The sequence below is a fragment of the Callorhinus ursinus genome, unplaced genomic scaffold (assembly GCF_003265705.2).
Source record: "Callorhinus ursinus isolate GAN/ISIS: 27379988/994484 unplaced genomic scaffold, GSC_fseal_2.0 scaffold24, whole genome shotgun sequence".
Classification (NCBI taxonomy): Eukaryota; Metazoa; Chordata; class Mammalia; order Carnivora; family Otariidae; genus Callorhinus; species Callorhinus ursinus.
Genome location: NW_027397086.1, coordinates 13,988,907 through 14,006,980, shown reverse-complemented (window position 1 = coordinate 14,006,980; position 18,074 = coordinate 13,988,907). Strand labels below are relative to the sequence as shown.

Genomic DNA, 18,074 nt, shown 5'->3' with positions numbered 1-18,074 from the left:
AGCTTTTCCCCTAAGGTCAGGAACGAGGCAGGGATGTTCACTCTCACCACTGCTATTCAACATAGTATTAGAAGTCCTAGCCACAGCAATCAGACAACAAAAAGAAATCAAAGGCATCCAAATCAGCAAAGAGGAAGTCAAACTCTCACTCTTTGCAGATGATATGATACTGTATGTGGAAAACCCAAAAGACTTCACCCCAAAACTGCTAGAACTCATACAGGAATTCAGTAAAGTAGCAGGATATAAAATCAGTGCACAGAAATCAGTGGCATTCCTATACACCAACAATAAGACAGAAGAGAGACAAATTAAGGAGTTGATCCCATTTACAATTGCACCCAAAACCATAAGATATGTAGGAATAAATTTAACCAAGGAGGCAAAGGATCTGTACTCGGAAAACTATACAATACTCATGAAAGAAATTGAAGAAGACACAAAGAAATGGAAAAACGTTCCATGCTCATGGATTGGAAGAACAAATATTGTGAAGATGTGAATGCTACCTAGAGCAATCCACACATTCGATGCAATCCCCATCAAAATATCATCCACTTTTTTCAAAGAAATGGAACAAATAATCCTAAAATTTGTATGGAACCAGAAAAGACCCCGAATAGCCAGAGGAATATTGAAAAAGAAAAGCAAAGCTTGTGGCATCACAATTCCGGACTTCCAGCTCTATTACAAAGCTGTCATCATCAAGACAGTATGGTACTGGCACAAAGACAGACACATAGATCAATGGAACTGAATCGAGAGCCCAGAAATGGACCCTCCACTCTCTGGTCAACTCATCTTTGACAAAGCACGAAAGAATGTCCAATGGAAAAAAGACAGTCTCTTCAACAAATGGTGCTGGGAAAATTGGACAGCCACATGCTGAAGAATGAAACTGGACCATTTCCTTACACCACACACAAAAATAGACTCCAAATGGTTGAAAGACCTAAACATGAGACAGGAGTCCATCAAAATCGTAAGGGAGAACACAGGCAGCAACTTCTTCGACCTCAGCCACAGCAACTTCTTCCTAGAAATATCGCTAAAGGCAAGGGAAGCAAGGGCAAAAATGAACTATTGGGATCTTATCAAGATAAAAAGCTTTTGCACAGCAAAAGAAACAGTCCACAAAACCAAAAGACAACCCACAGAATGGGAGAAGATATTTGCAAATGACATATCAGATAAAGGACTAGTATCCAAAATCTATAAAGAACTTATCAAACTCAACACCCAAAGAACAAATAATCCAATCAAGAAATGGGCAGAAGACATGAACAGGCATTTTTCCAAAGAAGACATCCAAATGGCCAACAGACACATTGAAAAAGTGCTCCACATCGCTCGGCATCAGGGAAATCCAAATCAAAACCTCAATGAGATACCACCTCACACCAGTCAGAATGGCTAAAATTAACAAGTCAGGAAACGACAGATGTTGGCGGGGATGTGGAGAAAGGGGAACCCTCCTATACTGTTGGTGGGAATGCAAGCTGGTGTAGCCACTCTGGAAAACAGTATGGAGGTTCCTCAAACAGTTGAAAATAGAACTATCATACGATCTAGCAATTGCACTATTGGCTATTTACCACAAAGATACAAATGTAGGGATCCGAAGGGGAATGTGCATCCCAATGTTTATAGCAGCAATGTCCACAATAGCCAAACTGTGGAAAGAGTCAAGACGTCCATCGACAGATGAATGGATAAAGAAGAAGTGGTATATATACACAATGGAATATTATGCAGCTATCAAAAGGAATGAGATCTTGCCATTTGCAACGACGTGGATGGAACCTTGATGGTGTTATGCTGAGTGAAATAAGTCAATCAGAGAAAGACATGTATCATATGACCTCATTGATATGAGGAATTCTTAATCCCAGGAAACAAACTGAGGGTTGCTGGAGTGGTGGGGGTGGGAGGGAGGGAGTGGCTGGGTGATAGACATTGGGGAGGGTATGTGCTATGGTGGGCGCTGTGAATTGTGCAAGACTGTTGAATCACAGATCTGTACCTCTGAAACAAATAATGCAATATATGTTAAAAAAAAAAGTAGAAGAAGATATCAGGAGGGGAAGAATTAAGGGGAGTAAGTTGGAGGGGGAGACGAACCATGAGAGACAATGGACTGTGAAAAACACACTGAGGGTTCTAGAGGGGAGGGGGATGGGGGGATGGGTTAGCCTGGTGATGGGTATTAAAGAGGGCACATTCTGAGTGGAGCAGTGGGTGTTATGCAGAAACAATGAATCATGGAACACTACATCAAAAGCTAATGATGTAATGTATGGTGATTAACATAACAATAAAAAAATTAAAAAAAGTTAAAACTTACTCATTTACTAGTTATACAATTTTAAGTAATTCACTTAAATAATGTAAGACTCAGACATCTCATCTACAAAAGAAGGGGTATAGAAACTGTTCTCCATCTATAAAGTCTATGATTCTTTGGGAGTTGAATTAAGGAAATGGTCAAGAAGAGACTAGAAGGTCTTATTACAGTTCTCAGAGGTGGTGATGTCAAGTGGGAAAATGCTAGCATCCCAAAAGGTACACTGCTAGATGGGCTTTGTTGTTAGACTCGAGTTCTACCACGTGATAGCTATACAACTACTAGGCTAGTTGGCTTAACATCTCTGTACCTCATTGTAGTAAATCATATCGATGTCCCACATATTTCTGGGTCTTCTCAGCACATGATAGGATTTCATGTCCCTGCTCAACACTTTGAGGGCTGCTGTGACCACAGGACTGGATTTGACCCATGGAATGTGAGCAGAATGTCACTCCTGGGAGGAAGTATTGAGAGCCAGATTTCGTTCCCATTACCATAGTGTTCATGGGAGCACATGAAGATGATGCTTCTGTTAGCCTGAATTCCCAAATCCCGGAATGAACGGGACCCCTGCAATTCTGTGCAGGGCATGTGGTAGGAGCACAACCTAATGTATTCTGGCTGGTACATTCCTTTCCTTTTTTTAGAAAATCAAGTTGTTAAGGGCTATTTTGTGATAGGTATCAGGAAGATTAAATGATCAAACATCTAAGTATGTGATGCAGGACCTGGCCCGTAACAAAAATGCACATGGCTAAATGCAGAGGACAAGAGAAAGAGGGAGAAGAAGGGGAAAGGAAGGATCCAGAAGCAGCACGTATCATTAATCATTGCCCAGGAAGGCACTAGAAAAACAGCTGTGGAGGCCACTTAATAAGATGTGACTCAGGACCCTCTACTGGGAAACAAGTGGGTGCCAATAACAAAAGCCAGCTTTTCTCAAATCCTCAAAGAGAACCCTTCTGTCTCACCAGGAGTGGGTTGGTGGTGCCTCATCCTGAAATCCCACACCTTACCCTAAATTCTCCTCTTATCCTGTACAACATGCACATCTGATAAGCAGACCAGATTGAAAAGCACCTTTCTAGCAAATCTTCCATGAGCTTCTCATGCTCTTTGTAGGTCATCCTTGAAGGCCTATGGGAAATAGCTACTGGAGGCAGAACCATCTTATTTTCGATGAGGCTTTTGTAAAATCTACAATTGTAATTTGCTCAGCCCCCATTCCCAAGCAACTTCTCCTCACTATAATTTGAGACTCTGGGCTCAATAAGAGCTCTTGACTGATGGTTATCTAAATCCATGCAATCTATAACCAAAGTTGACCTTTCTTTCTTATAGGAATGAAGTAGGATGGATGAGGATGGGGGAGGGAGGGAAATAAAAAACAAACAAAACATCAAATACCAGCAACCCTTGATGAGTTTATCTCGCTCAGCAGTCTTTACTAATTCCCTCACTGAGGGGAGCTAAGAGGAGGGAATTCTAATGGGACTCTGCATGAGTCATTAAGACCAACACAGCACACCGAAAGGCATTAGAACCAGCTTGGCTTGACTGTACAGAATCTGAGTGTTTCACAAAGTTTTATGTCCACTCATGTCCCTCTGATTAGGAAACTGATTCCTAATCCATAGCTCTCTCCAGGCACCACCCAGGTTCTTAAAACAACCTCCACCCATCCTGGGAATAAAGTCTACTGCAACTTGAGGATGAAGGTTTCTCCTTCAAACCTTCCCATCTCCCCCACCTTTCATCTCTGCTTGTTCTTTCTGACTGCTTTTCTTTATCACTCTTGCCCCATCTCTGTCTTTCTGTATGGTCTCTCAGTGTGTACCACCCTTAATCCTCACACACAGTGGATAACTCCCAGGCTTGCCAGGGTCCTAAGCATAGCCAAATGCTCATCTCTCACGGGCAGACTACAGCCTACACAAGGCAACGTGAGAAGGCGGCCGGCAACAGAATCAAGTTCCTGCAGAATCATGTACTCGGGGGTGGCTCTTGCCTAAGTTCCCCCCTTAATTAAGAATCTGTCATCCCCCATGGCACCTGCATCCTCCCTCTCTGCTGACCACATGCTATTAAAGGGAGATGAAGAAGTGATACACATCCCTTACAACAGAACCAGAAACCAGAGAACACACATTTGAGAGTCACAGACTCTAACTTTGAGTCTCAGAGGTGCCCCCTATCATGGTGAGCACGGGATAAGTTATACCCCTCTCTGGGTCTCACTTTCTCCATGTGTACAATAAGGGGTTATGTCTGCACTAATTGTTAAGTGTTAGTCCAGTTTAGATACTTGAAATGAGAGGCCTTTAGCAGAGCAGAAATCCAGGTTGCTCTTCTGGAGACTGGAGAGAGGAAATGAGAATGCACGTCTATCTTCTCTCCGCAGTTGCTAGGTGGGAGGATTGAGGTAGGGCCAGGGAGGAGAACACAGCAGAGTGGTGGCTGTCATGCAGGAGACTCTAGCTGGTAGACAATTTGAAATCCCAGGACAGGCAGTTGTCAGGAAATGTAGCATATGGCAGGATGGCTGGTGGGGTGCCTGCTGACTACTCTGGAGGGCTGGACCAAAGATTACTTGGAGGAGAGAGAGAAAAGGAATGGAGAAGAGGTGAGAAATGACAATTGCCTTTGATACTGAAACATTTGCAGGCCTGCCTTCTGGAAACTGGAGGACAAAGGAACAGCAGCCTCCTCCCAGTCTGAGGCTCGGTGAGGGAGACTTGAAAGAGATAAATTTAGATTCATCAGAAGCCACTCACCTTCCCACCATGGGAAGTCAACTGCCTTAGCATGTGGCTCCAGGAGGTGACATGGTCTAAGGATGGAAATAATTGTAAAGAAAGTTTAAAGGAGTGAAGGATAAGAGAGCTTATGTGAAATGCGCTACTCAAACACAATGGTAGTCTGAGGAGTTCCCTAAATCTTGAGGCTGTTGTCAAAAGAGAAATTGTGGTCTGTTCACTATACTCTTTACAATGAGCAAATCAGGGCAGGCAGAGACCCTGGCTATTTAGAAACAACCTAAGATTGAAGGGTTGGGAGCAATGAGCAGAGTGTTTGAGGCAGAATAAAGATTCCTGATGGGGCTAAAACTCTGCCTGAGCCTGGGGACTCCCAGGCCAGACTTTCTGGCACCATGCTCTCTCTTAATGACCAGTTTGTTGGGAGTAGAAAGGCAAGCGTGCTGGGATCTGATCTGAGGGTATAGCTAGCTCTGCAGTGACTTGTTTTGTGACCTTGGCCAAGTCCCTTCCCCATACGTAAATGAGATCAGGGATCCCTGGAAACTCCTTCAGGATCTAGCATCTTACTACTCAGTTTGGATCCTTCTTTTGGACCAAGCTAATCTTCACATAAGAGAATGAAAACTACAAGTACATCTGATCACTTATCACATGCCAGCCAGTCTGAGAGCTGCTGTGAGAAATCAAACTACATAAAACATGCAATGTGCCCATCACAGTGGCCAGAATCTGGTAAAACGCTTCTTTTAAAACAGATGGCAATATGGGGCACCTGGGTGGCTCAGTTGGTTAAGCATCTGCCTTTGGCTCAGGTCATGATCCCAGGGTCCTGGGACTGAGCCCCATGTCGGGCTCCCTGCTCAGCAGGGAGTCTGCTTCTCCCTCTCCCTCTGCCCCTGCTCACGTTCTCTCTCTTGCTCTCTAATAAATAAATAAAATCTTTTTTAAAAAAAATAAATAAACAGGAGGCAGTAGGACTATGCTTGCCATGGGTGGGGCCAGATTTGGAGCAGGTCTAGTTGGAGACCTGATCTGTTGACTCCCCACTCCTGCTTATCTGTGTCTAGGCTTCTACAAACTCCTTCCTGGACAAGAAAATGCCCTTCCAGCTCTTATCCCTCCCAAGAGACATTGTTCTTTGCTATCACTTCAAACTCCAGTCCACAAGCCTCATCCTTTAGAAACTCCTTATCATTCCTTCTAATTCTTCTCAAAAGGCTTCACATAGAAATTCTTTGAAAACTACTGGAACACCACTTTGCAAATTAAATTTTCACATATTTTTGTCAATTGTGTATGTCATTGTGCAAGCCTATAAATTCCCCTCTCAAAAACAAGGGACATTTTTTTTTCTTTTGGATTCCACACAGCATTATTTTATCCATCATGACGCTCAAGACAGAGTTTCATAGAGCATGAAAACTACAGAAAGTCAGCATTGTGGTTCTCGGTATTGAGTAGTTCATCAGGATTATCCTTAAGTTTCTCCCAGATTTTTCCAATAAAGTAGCACTCAGCTGCTGTTTAAGCATCTGTGTGGTAGAAAGGAAACTCCACTGGGATTTGAAGGACTCAACTCTGCTACTAAATTGCTGTGTAGCTACCAGTCACTTCTATTACCTTCAAATCCTCCCTCGACCTTACTCTCTGCCTACCATGCTTACTGGCCTTGTGAGCCATGCCTCACGACTACCTTACAAAATCCCCCTTTCTCTCCAAACTGTTCCCATCATCCTGACTGAAGCCACTTTCACGTACCCAACTGTGCCCCCATTCCCACACCTTCCCAGGCCACCCTCATTGCCATCTACTTCCCATTGCACCCAACACGGGGTTGAAAAATGCAATGCAACCATGGCATACTCCACTTCTTCAACTGTTTTGAGTTCTCCCATTTGCTCCTAGAATAAAGACTTGACCTGCAAGACCCCCAATACCTGCCACTATGGACCATTCTGACTTCACCTCCCACCACTCTTCCCTTACTTGCTCAGCCAAAACCACAGCAGACTTCTGCATTTCTTAAAGCTGAACACGTCCTTTTTCTTCTTAGAACATCTGTTTCTGCTTGACACCTTTCCCGATGTGAAGTTCCACTCATCTTCCAGGTATTAGTTAAATAACACTTCATCTGAAAAGCTGACTCCAAAGTCTTGTTATTGCTTTCTAATCCAGTAGATGCATACCTACTACTCTGCTCCAACTGAATTAGATCCCACTGTTAATTGCTATCTTGGAACAACAGTGTTCCTTTATTGCATAGTTCCTACCACAAATTAAATAACTACATAAGTTTATACACACACACACACACACACTACACTTAAGCAGCAGATTCTTGGGCCACTTTTATCTCATTTTTCATTGTATCTCAAGGAACCAGCATGGTTCCTGGGACCCAGTCAATGCTCAAGCAGTGTGTGATACTACATAGGTGAATGGTTTCAGAGAATTCACATTTCCATTCTTGTTCTATGAATTAATGAGGTATGCTGGCTTAAGATACAAGAGCAAGGCTTGGGAGTTAGCCAGATTTACACCTGATTCTTTACTCAGCCTTTTACTAGATGGTGACCTTGGGAAAGTCATTTTACCTCTGGTGTTGACTTCTCAGCTATAAAACAGAGGCCATAGTGCCTCTAAGGGTTTTAATAATGAAAATAAAATGCAATTACTCTGGCTCTCCCACTTCCTAGAAGGGAGATTTGGGAGAGTCACTTCACATTTCCATTTCTCATCTGTATACAGGGGATGACAATAGCTTGTGCTTCCCAGGGCTATTGTGAGGATCACACAAATTAGTAGATGGCAAGTGCTTAGAATGCCCTCAGCTTGTGCTGAATTAATGTCATCATCATCATCATCATTATTATTACTAAAAATACTTGGTAAAGAGTCTGACATAGACTAATTCTTAATAAATACCGGTCATTATTACCACTCCTATTATAAACACCACTGTATTAATTAGGTGATGGAATGGGGATGATGATGATTAGAATAGTGATATTCCTTTGCAGTTCTGGATTTGTTGACATGACCTCAAATGCTGGGGTGCACCCTGCTTTGTGATAATACCCTATTACATTTTCCTGCGAAACTGTCTAAAAGTACAGTTTATTTATTATTTTTTAAGATAGGCATTTCTTATACAGGGAACAATTCTTCCCACTCTACCATCTTATGGTTCTTCAGATTTTAAGGCATGAATAAATCCAGCTTTTTTGACTCTCCCAGGGAGGCTTTCATAATGAGACTTCATGTTTAATCTTTATATAATTTGGCCAACCCAGTCCCCATTCTGTCTGCTCTCATATGAGAGTAGCCTTATCTTTTAATTTTGCAGATACCTCTATATTTATTAACAGAGAACGAGGTCTTTGAGATACTGTTGTGAAAAAAATGGCAATTTCTAAACAGCTTTACTGAGATGTGGCATGAGTGTGAGTGTGTGTGTGTGCGCGTGCACACGTGCATGCAGATAGACAAAGAGGGAGAGAGAGGCATTTTAAGAATGTTCAAGAAAATGTTAATTCTGGGTATTTCTGGGTGATGGGAATTTTATTTTCTACTTCATTAAATGTCTTTATTTTTGAACTGCCTGAATAGCCTACATAGGATACTTAATTTTTAATAGACTGAAAGATTAATTTAAACATTTTAAAATTTCATTAACAATACTTACAGGATGATTTAAGACTGATTTAAAAAATGTGGATAGAGTTAGAAAAATGGAAGAGTACTATGAATAAGGACTAGGTCAGTGGAAAACGAACCTCATGGAATGAATTTTGCTGACTTCTAACACTTCTCTGGATAGGCATCAGTAAGCCTGGGGAGATGCTGGCCAGTCTAAAAGAACTCAACTCCATGGTGCCCATGGCTTCCTCCCCCTGCCCAGATTTTGGGTTGCTGATTTGACCAGTGAAGTGCAAGTGTCTGCCCCATACCTAAAGGTCATCTGGAAGACTTGGCCTTGGTTCACATGCTGGGTCCGGTTGTTGTAACCATGTAGCATCTCTCCAAAGAGGGTGTCGTTGAATTTGGAGTCAGGTTTGAGGCATTTGGGGCCCTCGCAGACATCTGAGAGCATTAGGCAGGATTTTCCATCAGGAGCCAGCTTGTACTCCTCCACACAACTGCATGATAAAACAGAGCCGAGAGTTAGCTCCGCATGTTGGATGCCCCCACTGTGGGTGACCTAAAACCAAGGCCTCCTTTGCCTGCAAAACAGGTCAGAGTTTAGGAATGGAGACAGCTATTCTGGCTGGAATCTATCTAGGGCACAGGTGTCTAGAGAGAAGCACATTAATCCTGCAAATTAGTAAATTCAGGGAAAGTCATTTGTGACATTTTGGAGGAGTCGAGGGGGAAACCAGAGTGCACATCTACGCACAAAGCAAATTTAAAAACTGTTTTCCATGAACACACCGACTTTGAAAAGCATGACAGACCAATTCACAGGGAATTATCAACTAGTTTCTCGAACCAGAATCTATTCCCAGTGTATCTGTCGACTAAGGTTGAAGACTGTAGCAAAAACAAGGTTGTTATTGTCCTTGTAACTCAGAGGTGATCCTTCCAGGACCACGGACAGCTCACAGAGCTGCAGCCATTGCTTCTGCTCAATTAGCAATGTTAGCAGCCTCTGTTGGCCTCTAACTACCCAATTTTAACAGCAGAAGGGCACTTAACATGCCTCTGAGGCAGGGACCAAACAGATCCTCCTCTAAGGACCAAACAGGAATCTGAATGGGGTGTTGAAATAATATTTGCAATTTGGAGATGTTCGCAGTGGAAGGTATCTCTTAGGCCTGGGGAAGGAAACAGAGGTCTCAACCCCTGAAAAAATCAATCCAGAAACTAGAATTCTTTTAGGGTCTACCTGTTCATGATCCTTTGCTAGGCACTGGGAATAGGGTACACATAATAGATAAGACACACAAGAGAATAGGCTGCTCAGCTGGAAAAACAGGTATAAATGTCATCTTTGGTCCTTTGGACCTATGTGAACCCCAGAAAGCCATTTAATTTATTTGATCTTCAGTTTCCTCATCTGTAAAATGGGGTAGAAACTCCTATCAAATCTTAATTCAGTAGGCAGCTACAAGGTCCTATAATACATTGGCTGCAAAAACAAGAATTGCAAGGTAGTTCACAAAATAATTACAATAATGGTGGCAATGGTGGTGTTTCTATATATTGAGCATATACTTTCTGTAGGTACTTTGTATATTTATTTTCTAACCATGAAAACAAGTAATATCATTCTTGCTTTACCCAGCATCAAAATGAGGAGCCAGGAAGTATAAAGCATGTCACAAAGTGAGCGAGTGGCAAAGTGGCTTTCAAATTCAGGTCTCTTTAGCAACAAAGGCACTCTTTTCTACTCTTCTCCAAATCCAGTTGTTTCTATTTGCATAACATGACCCTGGTTAGTCTGTGCCAGCTGGAGGCAGTAGAAAGCAGGCAGTCTCTTATTTGCCTTTTCTCAAGGAGGTGGAGTGAAACATCTATTGAATTTGACTGCAGAGATACTCAGGTACTCATATGGAAGAAGGGAGAGGCTCTGTGAGATGGTTGGGATGGAAATATTCCTGGGTTGTAGGAACCAGTAGCTGATATCAGAGACATGGAACCCAACTGAAGGCAGGAAGTAAAGAGGCAGAGCTGAAAACCTGACCCAAGATCACTCTCATGAAAAGCTAGGGACATCTCACACATGAAGCAAGTTGTCACTCTTCCCTGTGCCCCTCTCACTTCCTATGTGTTGCACAGATGCACCAATTGTCTTTAGCATGCTTACATGCTCCTGCCCAAGTACAGTGGAAAGTTCTTGGAAGAAGGACTGTCCTGGGTACTTCATCAAGTCTATCCCCCACTTATTTTTGCATTTGTTAAATGTAATTAAACTTTCCCTTGATTAAGTTGCAGTACACATGATATGAGTTGTATGAATGGGCAGAGTATATGGTAAGTTCTTAATAAAGTCTAGTTCCATCCATTTATCCTAGGAGGCTCCCAGTAAGTATGAGAAATGGTTTACTGTAGTAGAGCCTTCTCTCTCTCTTCACACACACACACACAAACACACACACACGTGTGTGTGTGCCTGTGAATACCTATTTTTGTTGTAAATGATTAAACATTATCAAAGTCTATAGAGTGAAATATGGAAGTTCTTCTTTTCCACTCCACATATATTCTTTTTTTTAAATATTTTATTTATTTATTTGACAGAGAAAGAGAGAGAGCACATCAGGGGAAGCAGTAAAAGGAGAGGGAGAAGCAGCCTCCCCGCCAAGCAGGGAGCCCAGTGTGGGACTCAATCCCAGGACCCTGGGATCACGACCCGAGCCAAAGGCAGACGCTTAACCATCTGAGCCATCCAGGCGCCCCCTCCACATATATTCTTACTTCCTATTTCAGTAGTCCTCATGGTTAACTATTATATATTCTTCTAGGTTTTTTTCAATGCATTTAGAAGTACAATATCACGTATATAATAAAAATTATATTACACATATATACATTTTCATAATAAACTCATAAGTACACCATACATTGTTATAAGATATGCATTTGTACTTAATACTATTTCTTAGAGATCTCTTCAAATCAGTATTTATATATATCTATCTTTCTGATGGTTATTTGGCATTGCACAGTATAAATGTACCATAATGCTGATATTTACTGACGGGCATTTTGGTTTTTTATAAGCTGTTTATTATTGCAAATGGTCATAATGAAGATCTTTGAACATATATCATTGTGCACATGTATGTGTTTCTATAAAAAAAATCTTAGAAGAGGGATTGCGGGGTCAGTGGTTCGTGAATTAAAAAATTTTGGTAGATCTACTAAATGGCTATCTATAGAGGCTCTACCAGTTTACAATCTTATCACTAATGAATGAGAGAGTCCATTTCCCCATATCTTTCATATTCATTATTGCCAATCTGGGATGGGAAAAAATAACTAATTTGAAAAAGATGTTATTTATTTATTTATTTATTTGAGGTGGGGGAGGGGCAGAGGGAGAGGGAAAGAGAGGATCCCAAGTAGACTCCACACTGAGTTCAGAGCCAGATGTGGGGCTCACTCCCAGGACCCTGAGATCACGACTGAGCTGAAATTAAGAGTTGGACGCTCAACCAACTGAACCACTCAGGCGCCCCAACTCATTTTTGTTTTGATTTGCATTTCCCTGATTACTGCTGAGGTTCACTGTCTTTTCCGGTCACAGCCATATGTATTTCTTTTTCTATAGATTGTCCATCCATATGCTTTGACTATTTTTTCTATCGTGATACTTGTCATTTTCCTTATTGGCTTGTATATACTCTGCATATCTTCTGGATAGTTATCCTTCACCTGCCATATATATTGAAATTTTCTAGTCTGTACTTGTATTTTAATCTTACTTTTGATATCTTATAACCTTTCTCTCCTGGTCCTTTATTGCTGCTGAATTTGATGCAATGCTTAGGAAATCATAAGATGATAAAACATATTCCTGTATATTATTCTAGTTATATATAGGGTTTTTTTCATCTTTGGTTGTTTAATCTGTATGGATTTAATTTCATCCATGGTGAGAGTGGTTATTTTAACTTAATTATTTTTAAAATGAGTAATCATTACCTGAAGGGTCCATCCGGTTCATTAGCTAATGTAAAATGTTATTTTGTCATATACTAAATCACTATGTATACCATGGATACATGGTTGGAATTTTTCCTACTTAGTTTTCTGTATATTCCTGCAATAATTCTATACTACTTGAATTACTGTAGCTTTATAACACGGTTTGCATATAGTAAAGTAAGTTTCTTCCCCATCGTAAAGACTGATTTTCTATCTCAGAATCTCCTCACTATTCTTAACTATTTTTCCCTTTAAATGAATTTTGGAGTTGACTTGTCAAATTCCATATAAAACCCGAGTGGAGTTTTGCGTGGTATTGCATTAAATTGGTAGACCAATTTTGGGGAAGATTTAAATATATATATATATATATATATATATATCTCAACTCTCAGTATATATATTGAGAGTCAACTCTGTGCTGGGCACTGCCGCCAACCGTGGCAGAGAAGATGTCTTCTATTCACCACACTGGGTCCTCCTCCTGATTATGCACCGTAGACTCTGCATCCAAGCTTCCCTTGCAGTGGTGGGATCCCACGTGATGGGATTCTGAATAATGGCCTCTGTGCTGATGTAATATGTTGCTACAGACTCAGCCCCCCAAAACATCCTGTATGATTCTCAAGCCCTCTCTTCTCTTGCTACGGCAAGTGTGGAGACCACAGGTTCCAAATGCATACTGCAGGATGGAAGAGGGTAGCCTCAGTCACGATGGATTTTGCATGGAAAGTTTATAATAAAATTTTGTGTATAAGCTTCTGGCTTGGGAGGCTTCATTTGTTACCACAACCTAGCTTACCTTATCCTACCATCTTTACAGTTGTGAGTTTGCTAATTCAGAAACATAGTTTGCAGCTCCATGTAGACAGTGTTCCTTTAAAACCTTCAATGAAGTTTTAGACTTTGGGTCAGAAAAGTCTTGCACGTATCATGTCAGGGCTTATTCACAGGTATTTATGCAACATATGACGCTCCAGAGGTTACAGACATGCATTTTGGATCCAGACCACCAGACGCCGAATCCTGATTCCGTCTCCTATTGGCTGTGTGGCCTTGGACAAAATGCTTAACCTCTCTGTACTTCCTTTGCTTACCTAAAAGGAAGTTCCCACCTCATAGAGCCACTGCAAGGATTAAATGAGTTATGTCTGGAATTTGGTGATAGCTGCTATTATTATAATCTTTTCCATGTCAGGAAAAGGATCAGTTTCTCACTTAGGTTTTCCCTTATGTTTTTTAGTTAGTTATTGCTGATATTGAGGAAAGCTATGACCGACTTCTGTAACTTGATTTTTCATCCTACCACATAAGGAGCTCATCAGTTCTAATACACCTACCAGATTTTTCTAAATGGATGAGTATATATATTTGCCAAGTTTGGGTATTAGGACTTTGCTAGGATTTTGGAATAAATTAGAAAACTGCCCTTTTATTTTCTTTCTCTGTTCAGTTTGTACAAGATAGTGGTTATGCATTCCTTAATGATTTGACAGGACCAGCCTATAAATCCCCTGAGCTCATGTCTTCTTTTCAATTGTAGATAGTTAGCTCTCTGATCAGTTTATTTTATGTTATCTGTCTGTTTAGATTTTCTACACCATCATGACTCAAACTTGGTAATTTATATTTTCTAAGAAAATAATGCATTTTATCAAGACTTTCAAATTTATTGGTATAAAGTTGTACACAGTATTCTCATTAAATTTACCTTCTGTGCTTCTATGGTTATGTCCCTAGCTTATTCTTAATATGTTTATTTGTGTTCTCTCTCTCTCTCTTTCATTTGAACAGGCTTTTGCATTTTATTGATGAGGCTTTCTCTCTTTTTTCTATTTCATTTATTTCAGCTTTTATTTGTATTAATTCCTTCCTGCTGCTTTCTTTGACTTTGCTTTATAATTCTTTTTCTGGCTTCTTGATTTGAATGCTTTATTTGTTTATTTTCAATCTGTCTTGCTTCTTAGTAAATGACATGCAGCTTCTGACTGCTTTTCCCATATTCCACGAATTTGATATGCAGCCTTCTTGCGCCTACTCATTTTTAAAGAAGTGGTCATTTGAGTTCGATTTTTTTTCTTCCACCCAAGTGTTACTTAGTTTTGTTTTTGTTTTTGTTTTTTAGTTCTCAGTTGGAGACATTCATCTGCTAGCTAGATTGCCAACAATACGTACTATTACTGCAATCTGGTAGCAGAATATAGCTTGTATAATTTCTACTTTCGTGAATTTATTGAGATTTCATGCCCCCTTACTTAAGGAAGACAAAGGTGTCGAGCTCAGGAGTTTGGATCTAATTAAACCTGGGTTTAAAGAGAGGCTATGGCCCCTACCAGCCAGATGACCCTGATCCAATCTGTTAACTTCTCTAGGCCTCAGTGTCACAATCTATTAAATGGGAATAATAGTTATCCTGATCACAGGGCTGATGTGAGAATAGAGATAATTTACATAAAGGACAACATCGCACGTATCATATAGTAGACAACGTGTTACACACGGTGCCATTTCCACGTTGCTGCTGATGATTAGTAATGTTATTATGGTCATATATTACTCTATGATTATTTCAACTGTTAGCCCATTTGCATTTACCAGAGAGAGTAAAATCATTTCCAGTGCTTCTCAAATTCTACTTGTGGAGTTCTCTCTAAATCCAGATTTCTTAAAATCAACAGAGTGGCCCTTCTTTGACTCTTTATTATTATTATCATTATCATTATCATTATTATTATTCAAACTACATAACTGGGAACTTTGATGTGTCATTCATTGGAAATACATATTCATATATTTTAAATATATGAACGTATACATATGTAATTTTACATAGAAATTAAACATGTACGTTACATACATATGCATGCATATGTGTATTTATATGAATATATGTATATACAAACACATACACACACATATGCAAAGCTCAGCCCTACAATCAAGATTCCACAGTCTAGTGGAATATTTTTTCTATAGACAAACTGACTTGCTCCTTATTACAACCTACAGTAGGTAGAATAATGGTGCCCCCAAAATGTGTGTTGTAATCCGCAGAGCCTATGAATATGTTACCATAGACGGCAAAAGGAACTTTGCAAAAGTGATTTAAGTTAAGATATTTGATATAGGAAGATCGTTCTGGATTATCTGGGTTGGGCTCAATGTAATCATAAGGGTCCTTATAAGCACGTAAGAAGTAGACAAATATGTTAGAGAAGGAGATACAATGTGGAATCACAAGAGAGACAGGGATAGAAATAGGCTGTTCCTCTGGTCTTAAAGTCTTACTGATGCCTCGATTTTAGGAATTCTGACCTCCAGAGCCGTAAATAATAAATCTATGATGTTTTAAACCGCTAAGTTTGTGGTGATTCATTGTCAAAGCATTAAGAAACTAATGTAAGATCCTAACAGGGAGAAATGGCTCCCATTTTCAGATGAGAAAACTGGTTTAGAGTAGTTAAGTGACTTGCCCATGAAGATATATACCTTATTGATACTGGTGCTAGGACATAGACTTGGGAGTTCACATTTCAAAGTATGTGTAAGAATATGTGTATGAGTGTGTGTGTGCGTGTGTGTGTGTGTATGTGTGATTTTAGCCATATTACAACTGTAGGTTCACAGTGATTTTTTTTTTTTTTTTTTGGTCTGGAGGTAGGAAAGGATTATGGTTGAGCAGGAGAGGAAAGAGGGGAGATAAAAGGCCTGGGGTATGCTTATAAGACACTCAGAGATGCAGGGAAGAGTAAAAAAAAAGGGACTCATAAAAACATAGGGACTCAGAGGTAAATGATCCTCTGAGTTTTGAAACATGAGGAACCCTCTCCCCCAAGACACCTCAGGGCACAAGATGGATTATTTATGCAAAGGTATGTTTAGTTGTTGGTTTCTGTTCTTTTTTTTTTTTTTTTTTTTTTACAATGCGACATAATTATACAGTTTCTTTAGAACATTCTGTCGTCTGGGAGATTTTCTTACAGAAATTCTAAAGCATGTAGGCTCACAGGAAACCAGCCAAGATCTGCATGAAACTATATTTATACATATGCCAAAATGAAAAACATAAAATAAGTACAAAGATACAAACTGGGCATTTTAGCTGAAGGCAATGAATGTGTTACCCTTAACACACCTATCACATTATAGAGACTACTAGAACTAGATGGGCCTTTAGAGATTGCACCATAAAACCTATACATGTTTAGCCAAGAGCATGTTTTATTTAATCCTTAGAGCAACATCACGGATGGGGAGTTTCATTCTGACACTGCCACCAAGGACTCCAAGCCTTGGCACTTAAAAATTCCTCGACCAAGATCACACGAGCACTTTGGAAAAACCAGCACCTTGACCTAGACCTTCCCAATCCAAATCTAGCACTCACTCTTCTTCAGCGCAAATGACTATTTCCAATCTGCTTGTCTTTCAAGAGAAGAAACCAGGACCTTAAAGAGATATGGCATTTACACAGATTCTCAAAGCAGAGTATTTGTTTATTCACGTATTTACTTGCTTGGTTATTCATTCATTCCTCATTGTTTTATGGAACCAGAAATTATATATTGGAAAGCATAGACTAGAAACTCTTTTTTTTTTCAATAGGAAAAAGAATCAAATCCTAGGGAAAAAAATTAAAAACAGAGAAAAGTCAGGTAAGAAGAGCTCAAAGAACTGCACACCACGTAGACTTGGACCAATGTCAGGGATGAATCTGAGTATCTTACCACCAAGGCAAGAGAGCAACATGTGCTTTTCCAGCTTTATTGAATCTGACACCGTGACGAATCCCACCCTGGGGCTGTCAGGACCACGACTCTCTGTGGCCCAGAAGCTAAGATCCTCAACCCCACAAACCCTTCTAACCAATGCCATGGGGCGGGGGGGGGGGGGTTCTTTCTCATGAAGGCCCTCAGGCTCGTCCCAACATTAAACAAGATAAAGATTAGTAAGACTGTTCTCAGAGTGGTCTCCAACTGAAGGTTTCACTCAAGGGAAAATTTTAGTTTCTAGAAAATCCATTTTGAATGTAAGGTACCCAAGGGTATTCTTTAGAAAAGAAGAAATATGAAAGAAAGGAAAGGAAAGAGAATTCCATGGGGAATTCTGTTTAAATTATATAACAATGTATCTATTCTAAGACCTTAACACTTCTAAGAAACATTAGCATTTTACCTAACACTAAGAAAGAAAAACATTTTTTCTAACTCTGTCAAAGCATCGATCATAAAATGTATCCTAGTTTCAGAGATTTGAAAACAGAAAATGTTGTCACTTTAGAACCAGTGACATGTGATGCTTCACCACTGCAGGACTTG

The 18,074-nt window shown here is 40.2% G+C and overlaps 1 protein-coding gene across 5 annotated transcripts in view; it reads right to left on the bottom strand.

Annotated features, from left to right (window-relative positions):
• The window catches only part of ASTN2 (astrotactin 2), an 899,232-nt gene that overhangs the window by 300,323 nt on the left and 580,835 nt on the right, over positions 1-18,074 (bottom strand). For all 5 annotated transcript variants that reach the window (XM_025888498.2, XM_073905829.1, XM_025888499.2 and 2 more), the window contains one exon: positions 9,057-9,245. In XM_025888498.2, the coding sequence (XP_025744283.1) occupies positions 9,057-9,245 (189 nt within the window). The remainder of the gene's footprint in view (positions 1-9,056; positions 9,246-18,074) is intronic.